This window comes from Syngnathus floridae, chromosome 9, assembly GCF_059516105.1.
Source record: "Syngnathus floridae isolate MCC-2025c chromosome 9, RoL_Sflo_1.0, whole genome shotgun sequence".
Classification (NCBI taxonomy): domain Eukaryota; kingdom Metazoa; phylum Chordata; class Actinopteri; order Syngnathiformes; family Syngnathidae; genus Syngnathus; species Syngnathus floridae.
Window position 1 is genome coordinate 13,307,233 of NC_142421.1, and position 26,755 is coordinate 13,333,987.

At 50.4% G+C, this 26,755-nt stretch overlaps 2 protein-coding genes and 1 long non-coding RNA gene across 10 annotated transcripts in view; 2 read left to right on the forward strand and 1 right to left on the reverse strand.

Moving 5' to 3' along the window:
* Positions 1-8,628, forward strand: nfkb2 (nuclear factor of kappa light polypeptide gene enhancer in B-cells 2 (p49/p100)). Of its 6 annotated transcripts, none has more exons than XM_088384704.1 (22): positions 1-303; positions 823-857; positions 949-1,026; positions 1,111-1,151; positions 1,226-1,324; positions 1,407-1,558; positions 1,646-1,917; positions 1,999-2,103; positions 2,232-2,317; positions 2,391-2,529; positions 3,295-3,405; positions 3,477-3,641; positions 3,761-3,905; positions 3,972-4,086; positions 5,039-5,246; positions 5,378-5,547; positions 5,720-5,822; positions 5,884-6,041; positions 6,104-6,167; positions 6,645-6,814; positions 6,877-7,003; positions 8,360-8,628. In XM_088384704.1, exons 2-22 carry the CDS (start codon positions 824-826, stop codon positions 8,428-8,430), a joined length of 2,613 nt encoding a protein of 870 aa, XP_088240830.1. In that variant the 5' UTR covers positions 1-303; position 823; the 3' UTR covers positions 8,431-8,628. The 6 variants fall into 6 exon arrangements, with proteins under 6 accessions (XP_088240830.1, XP_088240829.1, XP_088240827.1 ...); XM_088384703.1 differs by having other exon boundaries at positions 4-303; positions 818-859; positions 957-1,026; positions 3,295-3,411; XM_088384701.1 differs by having other exon boundaries at positions 4-303; positions 818-857; positions 3,295-3,411.
* Positions 8,504-26,755, reverse strand: part of psda (pleckstrin and Sec7 domain containing a) — a 34,689-nt gene continuing 16,437 nt past the window's right edge. For 2 of the 3 annotated variants that reach the window (XM_088384683.1, XM_088384682.1), the window contains exons 2-20: positions 23,287-23,930; positions 20,581-22,655; positions 20,339-20,447; positions 18,349-18,560; positions 17,808-17,965; positions 16,121-16,331; positions 15,337-15,536; positions 15,052-15,207; positions 14,904-14,984; positions 14,347-14,459; positions 14,218-14,276; positions 14,063-14,152; positions 12,519-12,562; positions 12,240-12,412; positions 10,857-10,927; positions 10,259-10,416; positions 9,976-10,120; positions 9,750-9,893; positions 8,504-9,071 (exon numbers count right to left, since the gene is read on the reverse strand). In XM_088384683.1, the coding sequence (XP_088240809.1) occupies positions 8,811-9,071; positions 9,750-9,893; positions 9,976-10,120; positions 10,259-10,416; positions 10,857-10,927; positions 12,240-12,412; positions 12,519-12,562; positions 14,063-14,152; positions 14,218-14,276; positions 14,347-14,459; positions 14,904-14,984; positions 15,052-15,207; positions 15,337-15,536; positions 16,121-16,331; positions 17,808-17,965; positions 18,349-18,560; positions 20,339-20,447; positions 20,581-22,515 (4,320 nt within the window). In that variant the 5' untranslated portion in view covers positions 22,516-22,655; positions 23,287-23,930 and the 3' untranslated portion in view covers positions 8,504-8,810. Of the gene's footprint in view, positions 9,072-9,749; positions 9,894-9,975; positions 10,121-10,258; positions 10,417-10,856; positions 10,928-12,239; positions 12,413-12,518; positions 12,563-14,062; positions 14,153-14,217; positions 14,277-14,346; positions 14,460-14,903; positions 14,985-15,051; positions 15,208-15,336; positions 15,537-16,120; positions 16,332-17,807; positions 17,966-18,348; positions 18,561-20,338; positions 20,448-20,580; positions 22,656-23,286; positions 23,931-26,755 lie in introns of those variants that run through there. The other variant, XM_088384684.1, reaches the window with a different exon arrangement.
* On the forward strand, positions 8,711-11,852 carry LOC148393620 (uncharacterized). The gene is made up of 2 exons (XR_015860258.1): positions 8,711-9,431; positions 10,511-11,852. It is a non-coding gene; the product is annotated as an uncharacterized LOC148393620 (long non-coding RNA).

The window sequence follows — 26,755 nt, forward strand, 5'->3', positions numbered from 1 at the left end:
TCCTTTCAAAACAAGAGTTAGATTGTACAGAACAGCTTCGAAGCTTTGTCGTGCGAAATCTTCGCTCTAAATCGACTTTGGAGTTTTTTTAGGGAAGCTTGTCACTGACTCGCGAACAAGAGAACGCTGTTACCTTCTTGTGCTCGAACACAGGAAAGGAGATGAATGCAAATCCTTTGACCGCAAAACGCTTGTTTTGAAAGTTCACCTGGGAAGTACATCTTTTTTTTTTTGTCCTGTGGTGTTTTTGATATACTGACACTTAGGGCGATTTGGAGTATCAACAACTACTCGCAAAAGCAGGTAAAATCGTTTTTTTTTTTAAATTCTCATCCTCATTACTTTTGATTGGTCAGCATAAAAATAAGAATATATGATCATTCACTTAATAACTTTTCGGATGGACAAACGCACTCACTTGTCAAAAGCTGTCAATAATATGCTGAGAGCTCAGATATTACCCGAAAAAAGGAATCTGGCTACACGGAAAGTTGACCTTGGGTGAGAGAGATTGGTCGCCCGCCAATGTTCACCTCAGATAGAAAAACGAATTCGTCACTCGTCAGTCAGGGCACGTTTAAGCAAACGACAGACTGGTCTCAAGTCAACCTTGGGAGATTTGGGGGCAATTTGGTCTCCAGTCACTATCATGTCACATGTAGACAAACGCAAGTGCGGATGGACAGGAGGGAAGATGATAAATGATGATAAAGAAAAATAATGAGGGTTTTCCTAATGTGACCATGCCGGGAAGCAAAGGAGTCATGTGAAAGTCAAACTTGTTTTTGTTCTTCTCTCTCACACGCACACAAACAAGCACAGGATGACGGAAACTCAGTTGATCAACGGCTACGACGATGTGAGTTTTTTTTTTTTAACTAAAATTGGTCACCATTGAATAGAGCGTTGCTAATGGCGTGCGACTGACGTGCGCATGCGGGCTGGCTCATTTACAGTTTAATTTGACGCCCTATGAATACATTCCTCCTGTGGACGTGAAGACTGAAGCATACGTACCTGAGACAGGTAATCTCGTCTCACAGCGGTGACGTCGTCAGCATCACGCGCGTGCAGCTACGCTAACTTTCCATGTGTGTCTTTGTGTTTCAGCGCATGGCCCGTATGTCCAAATCATCGAAGAGCCCAAACAGGTGAGCAACGAACCAGCAAGCAATCCGATGATGAACGCCGTTCTTGGCATCTTTTTGTTTTTGTGTCTTGCCAGCGGGGATTTCGCTTTCGTTACGAGTGCGAGGGTCCTTCGCACGGAGGCCTGCCAGGAGCCTCCAGCGAGAAGAACAGAAGGACGTACCCCACCGTCAAGGTTCCCCCCGTGCCACCAACATCCTCGATGGCTTTGGTTGACATCTTGTTTGCTCGACTTCTTGTGCATGTGTCCTTGTCAGATCAACAACTACGTAGGTCACGCGCGTGTGGAGGTCCAGTTGGTGACTCACACGGACCCGCCGCACGTGCACGCTCACAGCCTGGTGGGACGCCATTGCAACGAGAACGGGACATGCACCCTGGACGTGGGACCCAACGACCTGACCGCCTCGTCAGTATCATTCCCATCTTCGTCGCCGTTATCTTGATCCTTTTTCGCCCTTGACGTCTTGGTCATCTTTGACATTTTTCGTGGCAGTTTCAGCAACCTCGGCATCCTCCATGTGACCAAGAAAGGTGTGGTGGAGGTTCTTACGCGTCGGCTGCGAGAGGAACGGGGTCGGTGTCGGGGAGGTTCGGCCCACCTGACGGTGGCCGAGGAGAGCGCCCTGAGCAAGGACGCCAAGGAGCTGTCCAAGTTAGTGGACCTCAACATTGTTAGACTCAAGTTCACCGCCTTCCTGAAGGACAGCAACGGAGGATTCACGCGAGCGCTCAAGGCTGTGGTGTCCAACCCCATCTACGACAGCAGTGGGGCCCGCGCGCTGCACCACATCGCACTGCACCCTCCTCTCCCTCAGCCATTCACTCCTCCCTTTTTCTTCCTGCCAGAATCTCCCAACGCATCCAACCTGAAGATCTCTCGCATCGACAAAACATGCGGATCCGTGCTCGGAGGAGACGAGATCTTCCTTCTGTGTGACAAAGTCCAAAAAGGTGCCGATGCTCCGTACTGTTGTGGCTAGTTGAGCGAGGTTCCTCATTTGTTAGTCTGGTGGCGACGAGTCGAGCCGCACAGCTCGCTGCGCTTTTGTGAGCTCGTTCTCACATGGTTTGTGCCTTAGACGACATTGAGATCCGCTTTTACGAGGAAGAGGATGGCGGCTGGGAGGCTTTCGGAGACTTTGCTCCAACAGACGTCCACAAACAGGTGAGTCAAACGAGAGTGGCACACTCACCCGGCCAGCGCCGGCATGACCCCGGCTTCTGGCTTGCCTCCTCAGTACGCCATCGTGTTCAAGACGCCACCGTACCACACCGCAGAGCTCGAGCGGCCCGTCACTGTCTTCTTGCAACTCAAGAGGAAGAAGGCGGGAGACTGCAGTGACCCCAAACACTTCACATACATACCGCACGTTCAAGGTCAGTGTCTTCATTTTGCTTCCTCGCTACCAAACATGCGAAGTCCAAAGATGGAGCCTTTGGCCTGGTACACAGCAAAGGATTTTTCATACCTGTTTTCACATCGGCTACCCCGATGAGGTTATGCGGTCTGCTTGGTTCACACCAGAGCGTAAATGCAAAGAGCAGGGCTGCTCGGTGGTGCACTGATTAGCACGTCTGCCTCACAGTTCGGAGGGTGGGGGTTCGATTCCACCTCCGGCCCTCCCTGTGAGGAGTTTGCATGCTCTCCCCGTGCCTGTGTGGGTTTCCTCCGGGAACTCCGGTTTCCTCCCACATCCCAAAAACATGCATGGTTAGCTGATTGAGCACTCCAAATTGCGCGTAGGTGTGAGTGGGAGTGCATATGGTTGTTCGTCTCTGTGTGCCCTGCGATTGGCTGGCAACCAGTTCAGGGTGTCCCCCGCCTACTGCCCGATGACTGCTGGGATAGGCTCCAGCACGCCCGCGTCCCCGTTGGGACAAGTGGTACAGAAAATGGATGGATGGAAATGCAAAGAGCATCCCATTTGGCTCTGCCAAGTCAGCCATCAGGAGAAGCGGTTGCAAGAAGCCCAGCAACAAGCTCAGCAACAAGCCAGGTCGCCCCACTCGTAGCATCCTGCGGCGATTTTGAATCAAAGTTGGGTTTTGGCTCCCGTCCGTGACCTGCTGCGGCTCTTTCCCTTTGATTGCTTTGGAAGTGTTGGATCCATTTATAATCAAATCTTCCGGGATCTCCTTCAGACAAAGAGGAGGTGCTGAAGAAGAAACAAAAGCCCCTCCCCCACTATGAGCCCTGGCGAGGAGGCGGCGAACGAGGAGGAGGAGCCGGCGGCGGCTTTGGGGGCGCCACAGGTGAAGGTGAGGCCAATGCAAACAACCAATGCTAAAATCAAAAGCTAACCATTGCGATTTGTCTCTCTAAGGTTTTCACTTCAGCCAACGCATGAATGGCGCGGCGGGGGGCGGTGGAGTTTTCTATTCGGGGAGCATCGTTGGCTTTGGAGGAAGAGGAGCACACATGGCGGGCTCTGCCCCCCAGCACGGACAACTGTCAGTCGTTGGTAGGACACCCCGCTGCGCATTCACAGGTCATCATGTTTTCCATCACCTGTCAACTCCTTCAAGTTCTATTTTCACTGAGCGCACGACACCAGTCCGAGAGCATTTTCCAATAGACGCCCTGACCTCAGACACGTCTGGTCCGCAGCCGCCGCCGCCTTCCAGGCCAGAGCATCTGGCGCCACCTGTCGGGCGCGTGAAGCCCTCCTGCGGTACTGCATGAGTGGTGACGCTCGCTTCCTTCTGCAGCCACACGGATGCTTATGTGCCACGCCAGATGCCAGCGGAGACACGTCAGTAAGACCTTACGCCCCGCTGGCCGCTTCCTTTCTGACATGCCGCCTTTTTTCCTTGTGCAGTCCCCTACACCTGGCGGTCATCCATCAGCAGACGGCCGTCGCCTGCCAGCTGATTGACACCTTTCTTAACAACGGGCAGGGACACCTTCTCGACATGGCCAACCACCTGCGGCAGGTGGGTCATACAAGGATGAGAATTTTCCGCGGATCCGGGGATTTCCGTGTTTTTTTCCATCGAAAGTCATTTTTGTGAATCGTGTAAATCCGTTGAGATTTTTTTTTTTTATATATGGGGGAATATGGAAGCGGCCGGGCAACGTTAGCCTCGGCGACTCGCGAGCATTTGCCCGCCGCGACGACATCTTTTGGCACATCTCAAGGCAAAATTAGTTAAGCTGTGAGTACGGAAATCAGCTTGCCTCTGTAAACCTAACTCACTGGCAGCAGTGATGCGACAACATCCGCCTTATTTTCGGCAGCATTTTGGCACTACTTTCGTCACGTCAAAACCCAAATCCAAACTATGAAAAAAAACGTGACTTATTGTCCGAAAATGGCGGTGTGTGTGTGTGTGTGTGTGTATGTATGTGTATATATATATATATATATATATATATATATATATATATATATATATATATATATATATATATATATATATGTATGTGTATATATATATATATATATGTATGTGTATATATATATATATATATATATATATATGTATATATATATATATATATATGTATATATATATATATATATATATATATATCTCAGTGGCCTAACCAGCTCAGTGGCCTAGTAGGAGAGTGTCCGCCCTGAGACTGGAAGGTTGTGGGTTCTTTGGTCATACCAAAGACTATAAAAATGGGACCCATTGCCTCCCTGCTTGGCACTCAGCATTAAGGGTTGGAATTGGGGGGTTAGATCACCAAATGATTCCCGAGCGCGGCACCGCTGCTGCTCACTGCTCCCCTCTCCCCCAGGGGATGGATCAAAATCACATGGGGATGGGTTAAATGCAGAGGACAAATTTCACCACACCCAGATGTGTGTGTGATGATGATCGTTGGGACTTTAACTTTTTAAATTTGACTTTAACGTGCATGTGATTTGATATTCAGACTCCACTGCACCTGGCGGTGGTGACACGTCAAGCATGCGTGGTGGAGGCCCTGATGAAGGCGGGGGTGGACCCTGGCCTGCGGGACAAAGATGGGCGCTGCTCGCTGCACCTTGCAGCGCTGGGCGGCGACGTAGCCACGCTACGCGCCGCGCTGTCCAACCTGGACCAAGCACATGCCCACCTTTTGATCACAGCCGATTACCATGGTGAGTGGGCGAAGACGCGGTCGTCAAACGGGTTCTCGCCAAGTGCACGCCATTTTCACACGCCTCACGTGTTGTCACGTCCCTTTCATGTAAATTTGAGCGCCATCGTCCCCCGGTCCGGTCTCATTCAGGTTTGGCCCCACTTCACCTGGCGGTTCGTCGCGACGGTCATCGGTGTTTACGGCTGCTGGTGGAGAGTGGCGCTAAGGTGGACGCGCCCGAGCTGAAGGGCGGACACACGGCTCTGCACATGGCCGTGGAGCAAAACCTCCTCAAGGTTGCCTGCACGCTGGTCACCGAGGTAGCGTATCCATGCCGTCTGTCGCCAGCGTGTCCTTTAGGTGCAGCCCTCCCGGGTTCGGTCGTCCCAGTGACACCATTTCAGTCTGGACACCTGGTAGCGAGCGTGGCCATCAGAGGACTTTTCTTGATGCTGGTTCAGCTGACAGGCCTCCCCTGTTTTCTTGTCACAGTTGAAGGCGGACGTGAACGCTCACACTTTTGGAGGAAACACGCCGCTTCATCTGGCCGCTGCCGCAAACGCGCACACGCTGTGCTCTGTGCTGCTCGCTGCCGGTACGAATGCACTGACACCCGCCCGCCTGCACGCACAGTCACCAACTGGGTTTGCGCACAGGTGCGGACAAAGACGCGGAAAATGACGAGCCGCTGGTCTTAAGTTCCTCTGACGAGGACGAGGAGGTGGTGGGGACCGAAGCATCCTCGCAACCAAAGGGCTGCCGCAAGAGGCGAACGGGCAGTCACACACCGCTGGACCTGACCACGTGTCAGAAGGTAGTGAAAGCGACGCATTATCCCCTATAGAGTCAAAGTGTGGCCATGCGATGTCGCCACAGGTCAGGAAGCTGCTGACGTCTGCATCGGCGTGGCAGGCCGTCGAGAAGAGCCAAGGCAAAGCAGGTTGGTCTCAGGCCTCGTCACCTGCTGTTGTGTGGTCCAACGCGTGTCCTGCTGTCATTGCGTGGCATTGGTGTCTTTCCCCTATGAGTCGTTCACATTCTCCTGTCATCGTGCGTCATTTACGCCGAGAAATGTCATCACCTAATTTAATTTCACGCATCCTTTTTGATGTCGCCCCATTTGCACTTCAGCAGGTATTGTCGTTCCTTTCATTGTTTTCCTGACGTCAGCGTTCACATTTGTTAGATGTCGTGCTTCATCACTTTGTCGACACACGTCATCATACGCCATCGTATGTTGTAACCACGAACCTTGCGTCATTCGCGACTCGGCACGCGCCTTCCGTCATTCAGGACGTGTTGTTCCGCGTCGTTCATGGTACGTCGTCACCTGTCAAGCTGTCAACCCTTTGATGTGTGCGCCGTTGCTTTCCGAGTAAAAGGCGCGCATGGTCTTTTTGCGGTGGTGACACGGTAGACGGGGAGCGTTGGCACGTCGACGCCTGTACGCTTCGTGACCTGGAGGAGGTGCTGAGCGACGCTGGTGTTCCGTGGAACAAATTGGCCGACAGACTGGGGATGATGACGCTGGCTCACCTCTACCAGGATAGCCCCGCCCCCTACCACAGCCTCCTGCAACACTACCAGGTCAGAACAGCACACGCCGGCTAACTTGGTCATCGTCGTCATCACCCTGTCCTTATATTCAGCTGGGCGGTGGTCCCGTGGAAGACGTGCTGGAGGCCTTGGAGTCACTGGGCGTCCATGATGGCGTTCGCTTGCTGCGCCGCCACCACGGCACCGACGTGCGTGCACCGCAAGACAAACTCAGACAAGGTACTTCGCTATGGTACACACCGAGGAACACATCAGACGGGCTACCCTGCGCGCAACGGACGTTGCAACTTCGGTCGTGTGTGGCGCTCAACAATTCCCATTCATCTGCAATAAGACAAAAACATCCAAACAAAAGGTGGAATTCAAATTTCAACAGAAATCCGCGGTTTCAAACTCAGGTCCCTCAGGGTGGCTTTTGGCGGTTTCCACTCCTGCGACATGCCCAGTCAAAATGACTGGGATCGTCATCGGGCTTCTTCCTTCATTCGAAACATGCTGAATTGGGTGCGTGAGCAGGAGCCAGCCTCGGATAACATGCGGGCAAGTAGCCCCAGGACCCGAGTTTCAAGCATTTGCCCTACATTGCCAAAGCTCAATCGACAACACTACTTGCTACTTGCTGCACAAATTCAGCAGCGCTCACACAACAAAAGGCTCTGAAACGAGTCTCACTCTCGGGGAACGTTTCCTCCTTTTGTTGGTGATTCGGGCAGCCAGTTCACTACTTTTCTCCTCGTCTCATGTCAGGTGACCGCTGTACACGCCGTTGTGAAGTGGCGCATTAAGATCTCTGATTATTTATTATGCACCTCTTGGAGACGTCACGCTTTAAGATTGGCCGGTGATGTCAAAGATTGCAGAAACTCCCTAGCCGATCTGACCACCCGAGTAGATCTGTAGGTACTACACCCCGGGGATCCCACCTCCCCGCACCTGCTACTGGGCTCATCGAGCGTGTTGATGGGAGCAAATTAGGAACCTTTGGCAGCCTCCACCTCCCTTTGGTCCCTTCTTTGTCTGTTGTTCTTTTCTTCTTCCTCTACCTTTCCATTTGAACCTGCCTGCTTGGCAAATTAGCAAAGTGAGTGTCGTGTTGTCTTCGCCACACTTGTCACCGTCCTCACGTTGATGACCGGAAAGTGGAAGTCGGCTTTGACTTTTCAAAATAAGAGCTGCGGTCCGCGCGATAGTGTCCCATTCTACAAGAGCGAAATAAATATATAAACTGCATGTTTTAGAGGTACAGGGATGTTTAGCTAGTGTTGAGTTTTCGGCATTCTAAAAAAACCCATTTAGCGCTTAAACATAGACAACTAAGATTGTTTCAGGCCAATATTGGCAAATGGGAGGCTGATGTAGTGCCCCTAAAAGGCCATTGTGGGCAGCGCAATAAATCAAGGAATCATGATACACAAACCCTTCTTCAGCTTCTGTGATTGCTCACCAATGTTTGTTGTGTTTTGGGGCAGCATCTCCATTCCTTACATGTAACAGCTGCGAGTTATAAACGTGCTCGTTGAGCTCATATTTCTGACGATATTGATGAAGCGTGTTTGTTGTCTTTGGCCCAATCAGAATCGACGGTGGACAGCGGCTTTGGCAGTCAGCTTGTAGAAGACGAGCGGCCGCCTGCGGCCAATCACTGAGTGGCAGACGAGTCGCCAAAATCACGACGACATGGCTGTGAAAAAAATAAAAACATTCGGAATTTTTCTCCAGTCCCCGTTGAGATGGAAAGCGTTTTGTTTTGAGTGTCAATGTGAAAAATACATTTCATGCTTGACATAAATATTGCTGACATTCACATTTGTTTGAAGATGATCAATAAAGACATCTGGAAGCTCTGCACGTATGTTGATGTACACGTTCCGTTGGTGACGGTGTGGATTTATCCAATCGCCATGTCAACGGCGCCCCGTCTGTTGTGGCAACAGCATGACAGTTGTGGCAACAGCATGACAAGGGGAGAGGTGCTTTCGCTACTCGTATCCTCCTTTTTCTCACGATGCTTTGCTGCACGCGCGCCTCACGGTGCCCCTTCCTGTCTGGGCGCCAACTTGCAAGCGTGCGGCGGTGACGTGTTCTTCGTTTCGCTTTCCTCGCCGCCGCAGAGCAAACGCGTGGAGCTGACGCGAGTCTTCTCCTTGCCGCCCGCTTCATGAGGCGGCGAGTGCGCCCTCTGCGGGCTGCTGTCCTGAAAGAGTCGCGCCTCGAAGGTCGCAAAGTCCTCGTCGCCGGCGGACATCTTGGCGCGGAGCAGCAGTGCGTATGTGCCGTAACGCGTTTTCTGTGAGGGGAAAAGACATCACGTGACGTGCCTTGCTTTGGGAATGATCAGAGGGCTATTTTGTCATTGCCTACAATTGTTAAAGGCGCTTGCACATCCGAGTTTAGCCCTTTTTTGGGTGCCGCCTGGGCGTATACGTATCTCACTTGCTGAAACAGTTCTGCTGAAAACATGCTTTTTCGCATTGATAGTAATAGCACACCTTCTTGACTTTGGCAAGTTAAAGGCATTTGTTCCTTGACGGGATAACAAACGTCATCATGCCAGCTGCCCAGATGGACCTCTGCGGACACCAACGCTTAAACCATGCCAACTAGCATTCGAGCCATGACGCTCCATCTTGAGACGACGCACACAAAGGTAAAGACGTGCGACACTTGCACAAGTGATGGATGGCGAGCGGGCTATCACGCGGGTGCCCTTGGGCTCCCGGAGCCCTCCGTGGTATTGCGATAGCATCACAGTGTTCTCTCCGGCGGCATTACCACTGAAGGCAACTTGAGTGACAAGGATGGAAAAAGAGGCCCCAACAGATTTTGTTCTTAGAAGCATTTGTTCCCATCGGAACAACAATTGAAATAGTCGCGTCCGTAGGAATGATTGTCAAAGGCTCTCAAGTGAGCTACGTATCTACCGCGATGAAAAGTTTCGTAGGAAAACGCGAGGCCCGTCCCCTACCTCAAATTCCAAATACTCTTGTCGCGCTTTCCGCTCGTCCAACTCACGACCTTTAACCTTGTGGTCCGGCGCGGTGCCAGCCAGCTCGTCCAGCTCGGAGGACGCTGCCCGGAAGCGAGCTTCGTGAGACGCCGCCTGCTCTTCCTGACACACAAAACAAAGTGTCATCCACGGCTGGCGTCCTTCGGTGGTCACATGCCACCCGAAAAGTATGCTTGCGTGCAACCTGTGATAGCGTGGTGGTGGATCCGGGCAGCAGGGGGCGAACAAAGTGCTTTTGCGAGCCGACGGCAGGCGGGAAGGGCGGAGCTGAAAACATGGCTGCCACCACGTTGATGCGGGTGATCCACGACCGCATGTCCTCGCACGACCTAATGGGAGAGAGGCGCAGGCAGGCCTTAGCGAGGCTGGCAGGCAGCTCTTTCTTGAGTTTGCCCCAGCCTGGCCTCCCATGTGCCAGGCCAGGTGACCTCTTCTGCAAGGGCAGCTCAGGGTGGCGGCTCCCTTACGGCGCTTGCATGAGGAAGACCCTCCAGTCAGCAGTGCGCAGGTAGAAAACGTTGGGCCGCTTGGCGTAGTCGGCGGCTCTCATGGCCAGCGCGTGATGCACCGAAACACCGTTCTTGGCATCGTCCTCAGTCAGCCGTTGCTCGCCGCCATACTCCTCCTGCCGATTGATTGCACAGATGTCAGCGCACACAATTAATACTAAGAGCTCATTCATCTGGCTGTTCTCTTGAGCCTATTCTGCCCGATTTTAGGCCAGAGGTATGCAACCGGTTGCAGCTGGTGACAATTTGAAGTCTTCAAAAGAAGCTCAGCGTGCATGTTTGGAAGGGCGGGCGCAAATGGGACGGGAGTGCCCGGCGAGAAGCCTCGCCTCACATGGCAGGAAGGCTGCAGCCCAGATCAGAGCGTGCGCGCGCGACCTCAGCACTGGGAGTCCATCAAGAAGGACCCACCGCCGCGACTTCAACAATACCAAAGAAGCGACACGGACCAAAAAAAAAAACAAGAATGGGACTGATTGATTGGAAGAATATTGCAGGGCTGCAGCCACATGGTGGCGAGCGCAAGAGGGCGCTCTACCTTTTTTCCCTTACCTACCTTCTGGAGGTACAGCACGCCATCCTTCAGCATGGCGTAAAAGGACTTCCAGCCTCGCTTGCCCCGCGCCGCTGCCACACAACAAAAGCATCGGGACACGTTAGACGTGATGTTTCCCCCTGGCTTGCTTGAACTTCGAACTCGGCAACCTTCAACACTCCAAAATACACCTGCAGTCACAACAGCCTTTTGACTACGGTGACCAGATGTCCGGCTTTGTGCGGGACAGTCACGCATTTTTATTACTTTTCACATGTCCTGCAAATTGAGACGTTGTTATTGACAGTCAGTTATAATCTGGCATTATCAAATTGTGGGTGGGGCGGGCTGTTCGATAATGTCAATCAAACTGGGACGCGCGCCCACAATGCAAATCAGGTCAGAGTCAGAACGGCAGGATGAGACATGGAGGACAGCACAACTACAATGACCAAGAAGTGGAGATGCGGCTACAATTCAGACTGGGAAACTATCTACCCCTTGGTGAAACCAGTGAAAGGCAAGTCTGGTAAAGTTTTCTGTGAAGTGTGCTTGAGTCATTTTTACGTCACACGCGGAGGTGAATATGACGTGAGACGACTCGGACAATGTCAGACTCGCAGAAAATGTATCGCTCAAAAGGAGGCTTCCCAGTCTATGCATACATTCCTGCTAAAACCCAAACAAGATTCAAATGCAGATAAGGTAACAGCAGCTGAACTAGCTAGTTACCACACGGTAAAACATTATTTTATGTAGTGACTTTAACTGGCATTGTCCAGTAAATCCAGATAATATTCAAATACATATCTTTTGTTTAGTTAATCTATGTGATTTGGAGCTGAGTGAGTTTTAGTTTGTACAGATAATCAGCCTATAGAGTCTATGTTCTACTTGAATATGTGGGTCAGTATTGTTGTTCTAGTAGAGCAAACAATTTAATGTGGTGTTTGGAGTTGTGCTGGGTTTATGATGTTGCTCTCAGTTGTTGAACTGCAATACAATTGTAGCCTTGATTGTCTGTTCTGTTTAATTGCAGGTGTGTATTAACTTGAGAGGCACTATGAAATTGCATGAAAGAATGACTGTTGCTGACTGACTGTTTTCTCACATGAGAAAACTTGGGAAAGTTGCATTTGAATGAGATATATTTAAGTTTTTGTTTGCAGGTTATTCTGTACTACTGAATCAACCAAATGGCAAATCATAGTAATGTTTTAAGCAAAGGGGCAGAATAGATATGTTTATGTTTTCAAAAGTTCTATTAGACTACCTTGATGCATTGGTATCGCACATTGTCCCACACACACATAGGCTTTGTCCCCCATCTCGTGAATTGGGATCTGGTCACTCTACTTTTGACATGACAGCATATATTGTGTTTAGAACGCGACACGCGCATACTTCTCTTGCCGTCAGCGTCTGCGTGGACTTTGCGCACCAGGAAGCCGCACTTGTAGAGCCGGCTGTCGGGCCGCCGGGCCACGCCCCTCCCTGCTCGCTTCAGGGTGCGGGAGGCAGAGTCCGTCCGACCGTCGGCCGAGTCCCACGTGGACGTTTGCAGCTCATCGTCGTCGCTGGAGAAACAGAGAATAATGGAGATAAATGCCTCACCCCCTCCCATCTGTGTGTGAGCTGTGTGCGTGTGACTGTGTGGGTGAGAGCTCGCGTTAAGGAACTCACATGGTCCACTGCAGTTTGTCGTTCTTGATGGACGCGTACAACGACTGCAAAGAAACGCACGGCACGGCACATGAGTTAGCTTCACATCGGCCAGCAATCAGCAAAAGAAGCGCCCCATACAGAAGGAGTGCGGCGGAAGCGGGATGTCTTGCGAACGGGACACCAAGCGAGCAGGAAGCACATCTGTCGCGAGCTTGACAAAAACGTCCCCTGCGTAGTTCGCATGTGGTCCTCATGTTCAAGGTGCGTTTTCCTTTGTTCAAGACTTTTCATTGTACGGAGATTGCAAATGTGCACTTGTCCGTATGTGCCCCGACATCAACTTGTGTTTGGCCATCGTGCGTCCGGATGCAAGATCAGGGCTGCCTGAGTCGGCTCCTGGAGAGCCCCCCATCGACCCGGCCTGTTTTGGGTGCATCATGAATGCGACTCACCTGGGACACATCGTCAGGTAATTCATCACACACCTAACACAGGCCAGCTCGAGGCTCCCAACCAAGAGCGGACTTGGGCACCTCTGCTCTCGATGTGCCCTGCGATTGCTCTCGCTTGCTCCCTTCCTCCCGCTTCTACCTTGTCCTTCTTCTCATCAGTCTTGTGCTTCTTGGTCTTGTGCTGGGTGCTTCTGGGTGCCTCGTCCTGCGTTTGTCCCAGCAGATCGGGGAAGGCGAGCGGCTTGAGCCAGCGACAGCGCGGCGTCCTGGAGCGCCGGAACGACTGCCGGTCACTGGGATCGTGATTGCTCCGCACCCAACCCAACGAGCGCGAACGCAGACGGCTCGTCGACTGGATGCTATTGACGCCGATCATGTTGCTTCAGCTCCCGCCGAATGATAAAAGAGATAAACCTTTCACGCAGTAAATGGCGACGCAGAACCCGTGGTGCGGCACTCCGGCAGTGGGACAACGAGGTCGCTCTCTGGCCGGCCAACGAAGGCGGTGCCCTTGAGGTGCTTAGATGGCAATGTCGCCCCCTGATTGTGGGACGACCATTTTAGGGCCTGTGTGAAGGTGGGGAGGGGGTGCTGAGGTGGGTGTGGTCACATGTGGTCCTCTGTCCAACGAAGCAACAGCCGCCTTCCTCCTTTGTCCCCGCTGCAGTTCCTTCAATGGCCGCTGCCTGTCGGGATGCGGACTCAGCAAAGGAGAGCACGAAATGCGTGTGTCCTCCCTTCCTCACGTCTTCCACCTGCAGGAAAACACTCTCCTGCCTCTTCTCCCTCTGGCGCTGGTACTGGAGTGACGAGGCGAGCCGCTCACTCTCCCCTCACTCGCTCGCTCCCTCACTCTCCCCTCACTGTCTCCTTCGCTCTACCCTAGCTCGCTCACCCCTCGCTTTCACTCCCCTCGCTCAGCTTGCTCTCATTGCGGCCAATAAGGATGCACGGAAGACAGCCATGGCCTGCCTCCTCGCTGTCAATCACGCATAACGTCATCCTAAGTATTGCAGTGGGCCCTTGTAAACGCACACGTGCTCTTGCTAAGATGACGTCTCTATTTCTGCAACACATTGACTCACACACTCAGAGCGAGAGTGTTGTTACCTTCAGCATATCTCTCGGAAAGTCTTTTCCATCGTTCAGACCTTGCAGGTTGGAGATGAACTGAGCGCAGGACATCCTCTTGCCGACATTCTGCAAGTAGGCACGCAGGGGTCGGTAACGATGCAACGCAAGCACAAGCTGTCAGTCCCACTCACGTTTCCGTGGAGATCCACATTCAAAAGGATCAGGGCGCAAGTCAGCATGTGGACGCCGTCTAAGAACACGTGCAGCGTGTAAGGCTGCATCGTGCGGGAGGGCGCGTGCGCATGCATCGCGGCGCGCACCTTGGGAGGCGTGGCTGCGTGCGTTACAGGTGACGTATCTTCTGGAAAAGTGAGCCAGGACACGCTCTCGCTCCTGACTTTCTCCAGTCAGGGTCAACTTGCCCAGGAAGGTTCTGGAACGATCATGACATCAGCGTGATGTTTGGTGGTGGCTTGAGATTGGAGTCCAATTCCTTTCGTCGCCATGCTTGCAACTCAAAACAAGGGCATCTCAAATAATCTTTTCCCATTGAAAAGAATGGAAATGAGGTGAATCAAAACCAAAAAGCAATGTACTTGTAATATTGCACTTGAGCCAAACGTACGGTTTGAAAGAGAAAGAAAAAGAATGACATTGTTATTGTCCCATTGGTGACAGAACAGAAGCGCATCCGAGCAACCTTTGAAAATGATCATTGTTGATCAAGTCGGGCATCTCAGGCGAAAGATGCGTTTTGGACGTTTTGTCGGCGTCCGCGTGCTGCGAGGATCTCGGACATGTTTGCAGAAGCAGTCGATGACTTACTCGTGACGCGTACAAATTGCTGCGCTCGCTCACAAGATTGCTTGCTGCCAACCTGAGGGCTTGCTCGATGGTGAGGCCCTGGAAGTCAAAGTTGCTGAGATATTCTTCTGCTACCATCCGACTGAACTCGTTACTGCCAAAACACATGGACATGCGTTACGTCAGGGAGAGCAGGCACACACGGGCGCACGCAGACAGACTTCTTGCTGAGGTGCGAGGACACGTCAGACTTGCGGAACCCTCGCAGCTGATGGAGGCGCCGAGCCAGGCATTTGGCAGCCTCGGCACTGTCACCCTGCGAGTCCCTGTCGTGGCTGCGGGGGCAACACGCCAAGCGCTCCGTCGCTGCAGGCTCCCTAAAACGGAAAGCGAGGATTTAGTTGTTTGTGTCATCCTGTGCTTCTTTAAAGGCATACATGCCTTCCTGTGCGCCTCCAGCTAATCTTTCCAGACGACACATGTGGCTAATGGTGCTAGAGACTCACCCAGCAGCGCAGTGAGGAGCTGGTGCCGAGCTGGCTTGGCGGAAGCTGTCTTTGAGAATGGAGCGCCGCCCTGGTTCTTGCGCCTCTTCAGTCCAGGTCGGAGCGTCTTCAGAGCCTCCTCGCGAGGAGGCGAAGCCCGGTGCCGGCAAAGGGGCGAGGCTCAGCTGGATGATGTTCTTGGCACTCTCGCAGATCCGACTCTGCGCACACAAACGGGAACCACATGCAGATGACAGTCTCGCAAACAAACATATGGCACTGCAAACTGTGCCGTGAGACATGACGATGGCCATCGGAAAGAAACAAGCAGCAGTCTTAAACCCAACCGTCAGAAGCCAGTAACAGTCCTGGAACACGGAAAAAAACTCAGTCACAAATGACATTTCAAAAAACAACAGTAACTGTGATGAATAAAACAAACGGCAGCATAAAGAAGCCACGATAGTCCACAACAAAACAGCAAGAAATGAGGCAAAGCTGCTCGCAAAGAAACAACACACACATACACATGCACACAAACACAAAACCAACAAAGCTGGGAGAGAAACAACACACAGACACACACACACACACACACACACACACACACACACACACACACACACACACACACACACACACACACACACACACACACACAGCCCCATTAAAGAAAGAGGTCAAGAAACAAACCAACCAGAAACAAGTCGGCTACGAGTTGCTACGCGAGTCCAGTCCAAAGAACACAACACAAGTGCCAAAATGACATTTAGACGAGAGGCCCAAAGAGGCAAAGGATTTCTACCTGGATTTCTGGGGTGAGCGTGGGCAGGTCAAAGGCAAAGACAGACGTGGATCCCGAGGTGTGAAGGTCGACGCTGTCCAGGCTGCTGTAGGAGGTTCCTTTGGCTCGATGGCTCTCCATGATGCTTTCAAAATGGCGGCTGAAAGAGTCCAGGTGGCCGTCGTACGGCCGGCGGGCCGCCGCTACCGCCGGGCCTTTGGCCTCGGACGTCCTGAACAGGAAGATGGCATTGACGCTGGACCGACTGCTTGACCTGCCGTGCCTGCGCCTGCCCGCCCGCCTGCCTCCCTGATGGTCATTCTATCGCCATTCGTGGAGCGCCCAAAAGGCCTCAGGAGGCAATGGTTGTTTCTGGCCACACCCGCGCCAGGTTGAGAGGCCTCTGCGCTTTTGGGATTGCTCGTGGCCTCACTGCCTCAAGCGACCCGGGTCAGAAAGTTTCTCGGTCGCGTCACCCTCCCACCCCACCACGACATTCCAAGAATTTATAGCTCACGTGGGTCACGCAAAAGCTCCTAGCTGGGCTGCAACGAATATCAGGGATGAGAACGGCAAATGAAAAAACCCACTGAAAAGTAGCCGGGGTCTGAGGGCCGCATGCCCCACTGGGGAGGGGGCAGAGGGCCCCCCAATGGGGGCCTCAGGGGGCCAAGGGCCACAGGCCCCCCCAATGGGTGCCGTAGTGGGCCAGGGGGCCACAGGAGGGCCAGGGGCCCCTATTGGGGGCCACAGGCCCCCATTGGGCCGCCGGCTCACGGGGCAAACCTCCCTGGAAACCCCTGGATTTTAGCAGTATAGCAACCCCAAAACCATTAATTTCATCACTCAATTTCAACAGTTTTGTTAAAAAAATATTCCTGCTTGGTGGGCTACCAAGGTGAATATAATACATAAAAATGGCACAATCAATTCTGGAGTTTTTTCTTTTGATGAAAACTATTAATTCTTTTGCAACATCTATCTATCTATCTATCTATCTATCTATCTATCTATCTATCTATCTATCTATCTATCTATCTATCTATCTATCTATCTATCTATCTATCTATCTATCTATCTATCACTGAAGATTTATTCCTTAACGATATCATGACAATAGCCTGACATTAGCTTCCATGTAACATCATGTTACCCACATGTTTGTAAAAGTAAAAACATACCTTTGTGTTTTTTTGTTTTGATGTGCTCCTTAATGTTCGAAGCGCTGCGACCTCCATAGCTTATCACATCTTGACAAAGAATGCACAAAACCTTCCCCAGGATATCTAATTTACGGATATGTTCCGTCAGGCAGGTGGTTACGGACAGTGTTCCGAGTTGTCAGATGACGCGGCTCTCGAGCCATGCCCATCTGAAGCAGTTCCTGATCCCGTTCGACTTGTCTATTTCCCTGGCACGATCCTCGTCTTTTTTCTCTAAAACTTCCGCCATGCTGGCTAAAACTTTTGCTAATTAGGCATATGAGTAGGCAAATGATGTGACGAAAGTAGCACCAAAATGCTGCCGAAAATAAGGTGGCTGTTGTCGCAATACTGCTGCCAGTCGCCCCCCCCCCATATAAAAAAAAGAAATTCTCAACGGATCTACACAATTCCCGAAAATGATACTCCCGACGGAAAAAAACACGGAAATCCGCGGATCCGCGGAAGATTCTCATCCCTGGGATATGGTGGATATGACCTCTCACCCTTTTGGAAACGTACTGAAGGTGCCGTCGCAGCAAGGGGCGGCCTTCCGCCTCACCACCGTGCCCTCATTGTCGTCCTCCTTGGTTGGCGTCCCCCCCCCCTCGCTCCAGTACAACCGCCTCGGCCGATCCTCCTTGGCCGACTCCACCTGCATCACCTGCGTCAACACAACTGTCACCCCAGTCGCCGTCATTGACATTATTCAATCCAAAACAAGGGATCAATACCCGTCAATGATGGTGTTGGGGGGGGCGGGAGACAACGCAAACCAAGCAGCCAACATTTGGTTCTGTTGCGTAAGCGTACAAAAGACACTACTCGCTGGAACAGCCTCTCAATTTTTTGAGTGTCCAAATGCTAACAAGTGCCGCTGAGTCAATATACCCTGTGTTCGGTGAAAGCGATGGGATCGCCACAGGCTGTATTTCTCTAAAAGTGACCAATATCATTTGAGGCACGTGTTTATGTGCTTTCAACTGTACATTCAAAGCACTGATCCTAAACAATCAAGTCATCAGAATGCTGAATTGATGACGTAACCTCATCCAGGTCGGTTTCTTTGTAGCAGCGCAGTGATACGTGGTCCAGATCCGTCTTCGAGTATTTGACGCCGCACCGTACCGCAGCCGTCTCGGAGGACAAGCCTTGGCGGTCGGAGGCAAACGATTCCACCTCCAACTGACACGGTGAAGACCTTTGACCCTGGATGGGACTGCGACCGGCTGGCTTGGCAGGGGCGGGATGAGGAGTGCCTGAATTCAGGACCAAGTACGCAGATGAAATGCCACGTTTTTTTGGACATATGTTATGAAAATTGCACATACCATATTTTCCGGACTATAAGTCGCAGTCTTTTTTATAGTTTGGCCAGGGGTGGTGACTTATAATCAGGAGCGACTCATATGTGAAATTATGAACACATTATTACTTGATCATGAACACATTACTTACTTACTAGTACAGTCAAACCTCGGTTTTCGACCACAATCCGTTCCAGAGGGCGGTTTGAGAAGCAAATCGGTTGAATTCCGAATCTATTTTTCCCATTACAAATAATAGAAAAAATTTTAATCCATTCCAAGACAAAAAACTCCGCCTTTTTTTAAGCATTTTTGTATTTGCACATTTTTGTCCGATCGCGCAACTGCAGCGCACCGGCGACCGCGCAACCGTAGCGCATCGCCCACTGCGCAACTGCACGGCGCTGGTCGCATTATTGTGACAGAGCTGTCGCTGAAATTTTGAAAATATTTTTAAAGTCTTGATGTACTTTCCAAAATTTAAGTGGACCTCAGTGTGCAAGAAGCTTAATTTGGTCCGATCGCGGAATCGCAGCGCGCCGGGCGCTCAATGTCGCATTGCTTTAAGTTCGTCTTTGTGGTTTAGGATGGTCTACTCCTCCCAGTTGCTTTCTTTGGAGGCATGATTAGGGGTTAATACAATCCTCAAAGTAACGAAAATGCAATAACAAGTCAGTCGGCATCCGGGCCGCGCGGTCTGGTTTTCTCAGGTCCTCCCGGCTCATCTCGCGAGGTTTGACCTCCGAATCTTGTTCGACAACCGAAGCAAAAAAAATCTCGAATTTTTTGTTTGAATTCCGATTTGTTCGAGAACCGGGACGTTCGAAACCGAGGTTTGACTGTATAGTTCAGGGGTGTCAAACTCTTTTTTTTCGCGGGCCGCATTGTAGTCATAGCTTCTTTTGGAGGGCCATTATGGCTGTCAACCCAAATAAATGTATGAGCACCTCATATTATATACAGTAAAAGCTACAAAACAAACTGACAAAACTCATTTTCAAATCAGACGAGTAAAAACTGGTCAAATATTTTAAAAAAGATATTATTAAAAGCGAAGACAATTTGCAATTTGAGTGTTGACACGCAAATTTGATGCACAATTTGTCTTCGCGGGCCACATTAAATGATGTGACAGGCCATATCTGGCCCCCGGGCCTTGAGTTTGACACCTATAGTTGATCACTTCACGTTATTTTCACTTTAAACCGCATGAAGGCGCACTAGGTCTATGGAATAATTGAAACCGCAACTGACAATGAGTGACCTCAGCGCCGCATGTACTTCCGAAGTCAACAGCAGCGTTGTTTAAAAGTAACACGGAGGACGAAGATTTTGATAGATTTAATGATTTGGAGTGGCACAGATGGTTTGATAAAATTGTTATTTATATTATAGTTATTTGATATATAGTTTATATATAGTTATATAGTTTATAGTTTATATATAGTTCTGTGGAATAATTGGAACCGCAACTGACGATGAGTCCGTCGTCAGCGCCGCATGCACTTCCGGAGTCAGCAGTGGCGTTGTTTACAAGTGACACAGAGGATGAAAATTTTGATGGATTTAATGATTTGGAGTGACACGGACAGTTAGGGAAAGTGAGAAGCTAGCGATAGCGCTGCTAAGCTCGAGCTAATTGGCCTCAAAGCTTTGCAGCTGACTTAAACATCACACGGCAACATGTAAATCCTACATGCTGGTCATCAAGGCGATGACTTGTTCCTTACCCACTTTGCTGCAGCCTTCCCAGCTCTGTGCTCCAAACAGGAAGTTCCACTTGGCTTGGGTGATTTTCTGTGACCTTGAAGACGGACTCTCGGCCCAACTTGCGCCTGACTGCAGATTGAAAGGAGCCAACGTAAAAGTATTGCTCAACTAAGACAAGACATTCAAAGCTCAACTTGACGCTGTTGGATGTTTGTTTTTGCTGTTGCATGGCAGACATTAGCTCTGGCGCTTAACCACCAACCTGGATCCCGGAGCCCGTATCGCAGGTGGAGCGGCACCCGCTTTCTGGAGACACGTTTCCTTCTCCCAAGATTCCCTTCAACTCTCCGGAGCTCCGAACTACTTCGCTGAGATCCTGCAGATTTTCTTGTTGAGTCCCGGACAAAGAGCCAGCCTCTGTACAGCAATCCTTGTCTTCTGAGCACTTCCTGAAACTCTCTTCTTTGAGTTTGGAGCATCTGGACTTGTCCTGACAGACTTGCAGTTTATATTGGTTCGGTCTGGTCCTCCCGAGCCCCTGCTGTGAGGAGGTTGAGGAGGAGGCCGCTTGCCAGAAGCCTGCAGCCGCTTGCCAGGAGGGGAGTCTTGTGGAGGCTTCGGGGCTGCGTGAGCCATCGCCGTGCCTCCGTTCTTGGTGGTGATGGAGCAAGTAGGGAAGGCCAACTGGTTGACTGGTGTTTGAATGACGCTCCTGGGGCGGGTGCAAAGTCGTAGCTGAGCCCAATGCAGCTGAGATGCTTTCTGGATGGAGATGAAGTTTGGATTTGTCCGACGTCCGTTGTGGGTTGGCCTTGCTCTCCTGCGATCGCTCCAAGGAGAGGTCCTGACAAAGACTGGAATGCAGCTGGGGATTTGAAAGCAACGACTCTCCGAAACTCGGACTGAGTGACCTCAAGGACTCGGTTTGGGAAGGCGTTGGAGAGGGAGCGTGTCGTCCCCCAAAAACGTCAGCATGGGAAAACGGGGAGGAGCTTCTGGCACCATGAGCAGTGCTGCTCACGGGACCTGCTCTGCCGCCTGGACCATCCGCGGCCCGCCCAGTTCTGCCGGAATTGTCCCCTGACCAAGATGACTGCTGGAGCCGCAGAGGGGGGCGAGAATGACCCCCAAACATCCGAGCTGCTGCGTGGGATGAGAACCCAGCGCGGGCGCAGAGACGATCGGACGCTGGGATTCCCGGCAACCCATTGTGACTAACGCTCCAGTCAAGGTCTCTGAGCTGAGCGTTGGATGGCAAAGTGAGGGTCCCGTGGGGAAGGATGAGGGACCCGGCCCATGAGCGGCAGGTCGGCGACCTCTGGGGTTGCGGCAACGTTGTGTTGGAGCTGTCAATGGCGCCACCTACAAAGCGCCGCCTCAATTCCGGGGAGCCAGACTCCTCCAAGGCTCGGTGGGTGGTGTCTCGAGCGACCACATCTCTGTGTGGGAAAGAAGAGTCGGGTTTGCTCGAAGGGCGATGGTGAACGGGGCAGGGTTGAGTCTGTCTGAGCTGACTGCGAGCTCCCAACGGGTCACTCAGTCGCTTCCTGAGGTGGCTGGACAGAAAGTTCTCATCCTGCCTGGAGTCCCTTCGGCCGCCTGACATATGAGCGTTGGCTTTCTCAATATAGCCGAAGGTCACCATAGACGTCTTCATCTCCTGAGCGCCTGATCCTCGGGATTGGCGGTGGAAAGTCGGCGTCGAAGGCGCGGTCGAAGGCGCGGTCGAAGGCGTGGTCGAAGGCGTGGTCGTGTGGCCAAAGAGTGGCGGAGGGTCACTGAGCTTCCGCCTTACATAGGGGTTGACGTCCGGTGCTATTGAGCACCAATGTCCTTGACTGGTACTTGTGCGTGTCAGGACCTGAAGTAAGTCCTCAAACGTGTCCTCCTGGTGGAAGTGAGCAGAGGAATCCACAGCATCCGGCTGTTGGGGGCTGACCGAGTGTCTGGAGGACGAGCTTGAGGGAGGTGAGCCGTGCCGTATGCCCGTCACTCTGCACCGGGTGCATGGGGAATGATCTGGGCTTGGGTCGAGGCTGGAAAGGGCTGAGCTCCTTTGAGAAGGAGGGGGAACATCTGGACACTGAAGGATCAGGTGATCCCTTGCATCATCTCCCATCCCAGGAACTCTTCCTTCTTCCTCAGCCGCAGAGCGTACCTCGATGTACAGGTGCAGCACTTTCCCCAACTGGGACATTGTGACCACAAAATGTTTTCTCAAGAGCTTGGTGATGTCTCCGGACCAACCGGTTGACAACAAAATGAATGCTAAATGTTTGGAAGAGGCTCTGGGCTGGAAGTGGAGCACCGGGAATATTCTGTTGTCATTTTGTCAAACTAGAGAACAAAAAGAAGACATGTTCTCATCAGAGAAGGAAGGACAAGATCACATCAGTAGTGACACAGCAGTCGCTAACACTTGTATTGATTATCAGACCAAATCAAAGCTTTCCACGCGCATGCACACATGCACACGTACACGTACACACACGTACACGTACACGTACACGTACACACACACACACACACTCCATTTGATTGAGCTCAAATTCCTTTAAATTTGAGACAAAATGTGTGAAGATCCAAATTTACCGACTGCAAGTGAATGTACCCTTGAACTCAATTACTTACACACTAGAACACACAAACGCACATACATATGCATAGACACACAGATAAGAAGATGCTTAGTGCGACTTTTACAGAACACAAATAGAAGGCTAATAGGATTCCCTCACACACACACACGCACACACACACACACACACACACACACACACACACACACACACACACACACACACACACACACACACACACACACACACACACACACACACACACACACACACACACACACACACACACACACACACACACACACACACGTATAAATACCCCAACACACACATATAGAGCAGCAGATGAGATGGTGATGTTGCTGTGATGAGTGTAGCTGTTAGCTTACCTGCATGTCCTCTGATGTCATGTCCTCTGCGTTGCCACGGCAACATGGCAGGTCTTCCTCTTCTCTCACTTGTGGGCTCGCTTGGCTCCGCCTCTTGCTCTTTATCAATCGGCTTGACCACGCCTCATTCTTCATCTGGACCACCTAACAGCCAATCGTGTGGCTCGCTGTCTGCCCCCGCGGCGGCTTTGTAACGGCTCGGACAGATGGTGCAAGGCAGCTTATCAGCTGGCTGGGAGCAGAGGGCAACTCCTGAGCATTTGCACGCCCCTGGCCATGCCCCCAAACCACCATGTCCAACTGTTCACTTCCTGCACATGGTTTGCTGTGTCCTTTCACAAGGTGGAGGCATAATCTCACACAGTCACTGAAGAGCTGCGCCAAACACTCAAGAGGCATTCACATATTTCACTTCTCATTTTCTAGCAAGTTGGAGTGTTCACTGCTCAGCACGTTTGCCTCACTGTCCTGTTGTTCAGAGTTCGGAGCTCCTCTTCCACCTTTCTGTGTTCAGTCTGCGTGTTCTCCTTGTGCTGGAGTGGGATTTTTCCAGCCACTCCGCTTTCCTCACACGATAGCTTTGTTGCACTCTTTAAATTGTCCAGAGGTCTTCGTGTGGACTGCATGGAAGTGGTTGCTGAAACCTAACCCAAATTGCAGTTGAACAAGTTAACGGCACGAGAAGAGACCTAAATTCGATTAGAATATGCTCAAATGCAAGGTGTCCAACTTCAACAAAAAATATAGTACTATGACCAGAACAGCTCCAAACTGGACAAGAACGAGGTTCAAACGAGAGCATGTTCATTTTGTATAATACTATTTTACTTCCATAGTTGTTATATACAGGACTGCCTCAGAAAGTTAGAATATTGTGATAAAGTTCTTTATTTTCTGTAATGCAATTAAAAAACACAAAATGTCATACATTCTGGATTCATTACAAATCAACTGAAATATTGCAAGTGCAGGAAATGGGGTCAAAATACAAAAAGTCCTGCCTAGCTACAAAAACAGATATGCTCAAACCTCATTGAATAAAGTACATAAGCAGACAAGTATATTCACATATTAAATAAATAAAAGAAACATTTTAAGCATATAATTATACCTACACACCAAATCAATAAAGAAGACATAACTAGACATTTTTGATAAGTGGTGATGAGAAAGGTTTTTATAACTTTATGATCTGATATATTTCTGAGCACTTTGAAATAACAAATGACTTTTGATATATTGCCTAAATAGCTTAATGACCCTTAAGGAACTGTGTGATGCATGCCTGATGTTTTTTCTCTGAATCATGGACACGGCCAGAGTCGTCTTGACCGTTCAGTACTTGATTGTATCTTATGTTTTGACTAATGCTAGATGCCATTTTTTGATTACTACTGAACGCTCTGCACAGAGGGAAATAGTTTGCCTAACAAAGAAAAGATACGGTTGGAAGCATGATTAAACTAAGAATAAGCAAAGACATGATGTATCAAAAGAACAGCAATAGATTAATGATGTCACAGCCAAAAGCTAACATAATTTCGTACAAAATGACAAAATTAAAAGAATAAGAATGAGGTACGACAGTGTATGTCCAAGATTGGAGAAGAATGTTCACAGGAAGGTCACGTGGAGATAAAACCAGCAGGTGCCAGAAGGAGCCGCCCAAAGACTCGGCCAAAGATGATCGCCAAGGCCGAAAGACGGGATGGAAGACAACAGCCCCCCCTCCACACACACACACCAACAGCCCCCCACCTACACACCGAACCGTCCATAACCAGCACCACTCCCATGGAAGCAGACTCTCCTTCGAACTTGCCCCACCCCGAAGACTCATCACCCATCAATCTCGGCCCACAATGTGCTACTGAATATAAAAGTGATCTAACAACCTTGGACTTTGCCTTTTCTGAATGGAGACTTTCCGCTCTTGAAGGGCCCAGCGCTGTATTGTACTTTCCTGAAAACAGAGCTTTTTTGAACAAGAATTGTGATTGAACTCAACCAATCTGTGTAAGTCTAATTTCTGCTTCAGTGTCTTTGCATTTTCCTAAATCTGAAGAAATCAAACGAGCACGCAGTGAGTAAATTGGATAACAGGTGATTGGCAAAGGCTTTTGCCGTGAGGCGCAGATAACGCGCTCCCTAAATTGTGGACAGAATCCAGCAAATGGTGACCATCCGACGTGATTTCTTCAGAAGGGAAAGTGCATGCTCCACAAAGGATTCTTCCTTCTCCGCTCTTGCTCAACAATATTGCAGTCCGATCGGCACAAAAGGTAAGGGGGAACCTTTTTTCTCTCTCCCAGTGCAGCAATGTTGTGAAGTGAAAGCGGAATACAAAAATTAATAATTTCAGCTCTGTGTTCAGGAATGGTGGTTGTATAGAAGTGTGTGTTTGTGTGGAACTTGGTAAAAGTGATTTGTGGAAAAAAATTAAAAATATAAAAACAGGTGAAGGCGTCGCTGATATAGCAGGACGGATGCCGAGCGACTCCAATAGTGTGACCTTAGAACATTATAGGGCTGTCTAAGGCGAGGGACATCTGGGATGTCCGAGTCGTGGTGAATTAAGAGAAAGGTGGTGAGGACTTTGTCTGATCAGCAAAGGGCGCTCACACCGCTGGAACTTGTGGGATGCCAGTGACTAGCACATAGGGACCTGAGTGGCCTCAATAGTAGACACTTAGGAACTTATACTGTTGCCTAAGGTCGGGGTCGATTGGATCGGCCAGGCCACCAATACGAGTCGGGGACTCGTGAAAAGAAAAAAAAGAAAAAGAAAAAAAATGGTGAAGGCATCGCTGATATAGCAGGACGGATGCCTGGCGACCTCAATAGTGCGACCTTAGAGACTTATATTGTTGTCTAGGGCGAAGTGTAACTGGGTTAACCAGGTCGCAACATAATTGTTGAAGTGTGTCTACGATGATATTGTGTGGAAAGCAGGCTTGGCTGTCAGATGGGACAGCGGCACAGCTGAAGAAGTGAGTGATTAGTTGTGGTGCTGTTCATGGGATGGAAGTGATGATTTGTGGTTCATGAAGAACAATAAGTTGATTTGTATAAGATTGTTGATTTTATTTTGATTTTGCATGAGAGTTGGAGTCAGAAAAATGTCTTAACAAGAATTTGATAAAGAATGTATATTTAATTAACATGAAGGTTATATCCCATTGTGTGGTGGGGTTAAACTGTAACCATTTTTGTTTTCAAAAGGGTGCGGCTCTAAAGTTTGGGCCAAACGGTCAGGTGGGCACAAATGCACATTTTGGACAGAGGTGGAGGGTTACATTGTGCGACGTGGTGGTGGCGAGGCTCTCCGCACTTCAGTTGCCCCTCCCCCCACCCTTGTTATCAACTGGGAAGATTGTCATGTCTATGTTTGTGGGCCCGTGTGTTTGTTTGTGTATGTTTGTCTTTGTGTATCAGTTCGTTATAAAGGATGGAATTGCGTTAAATTGGT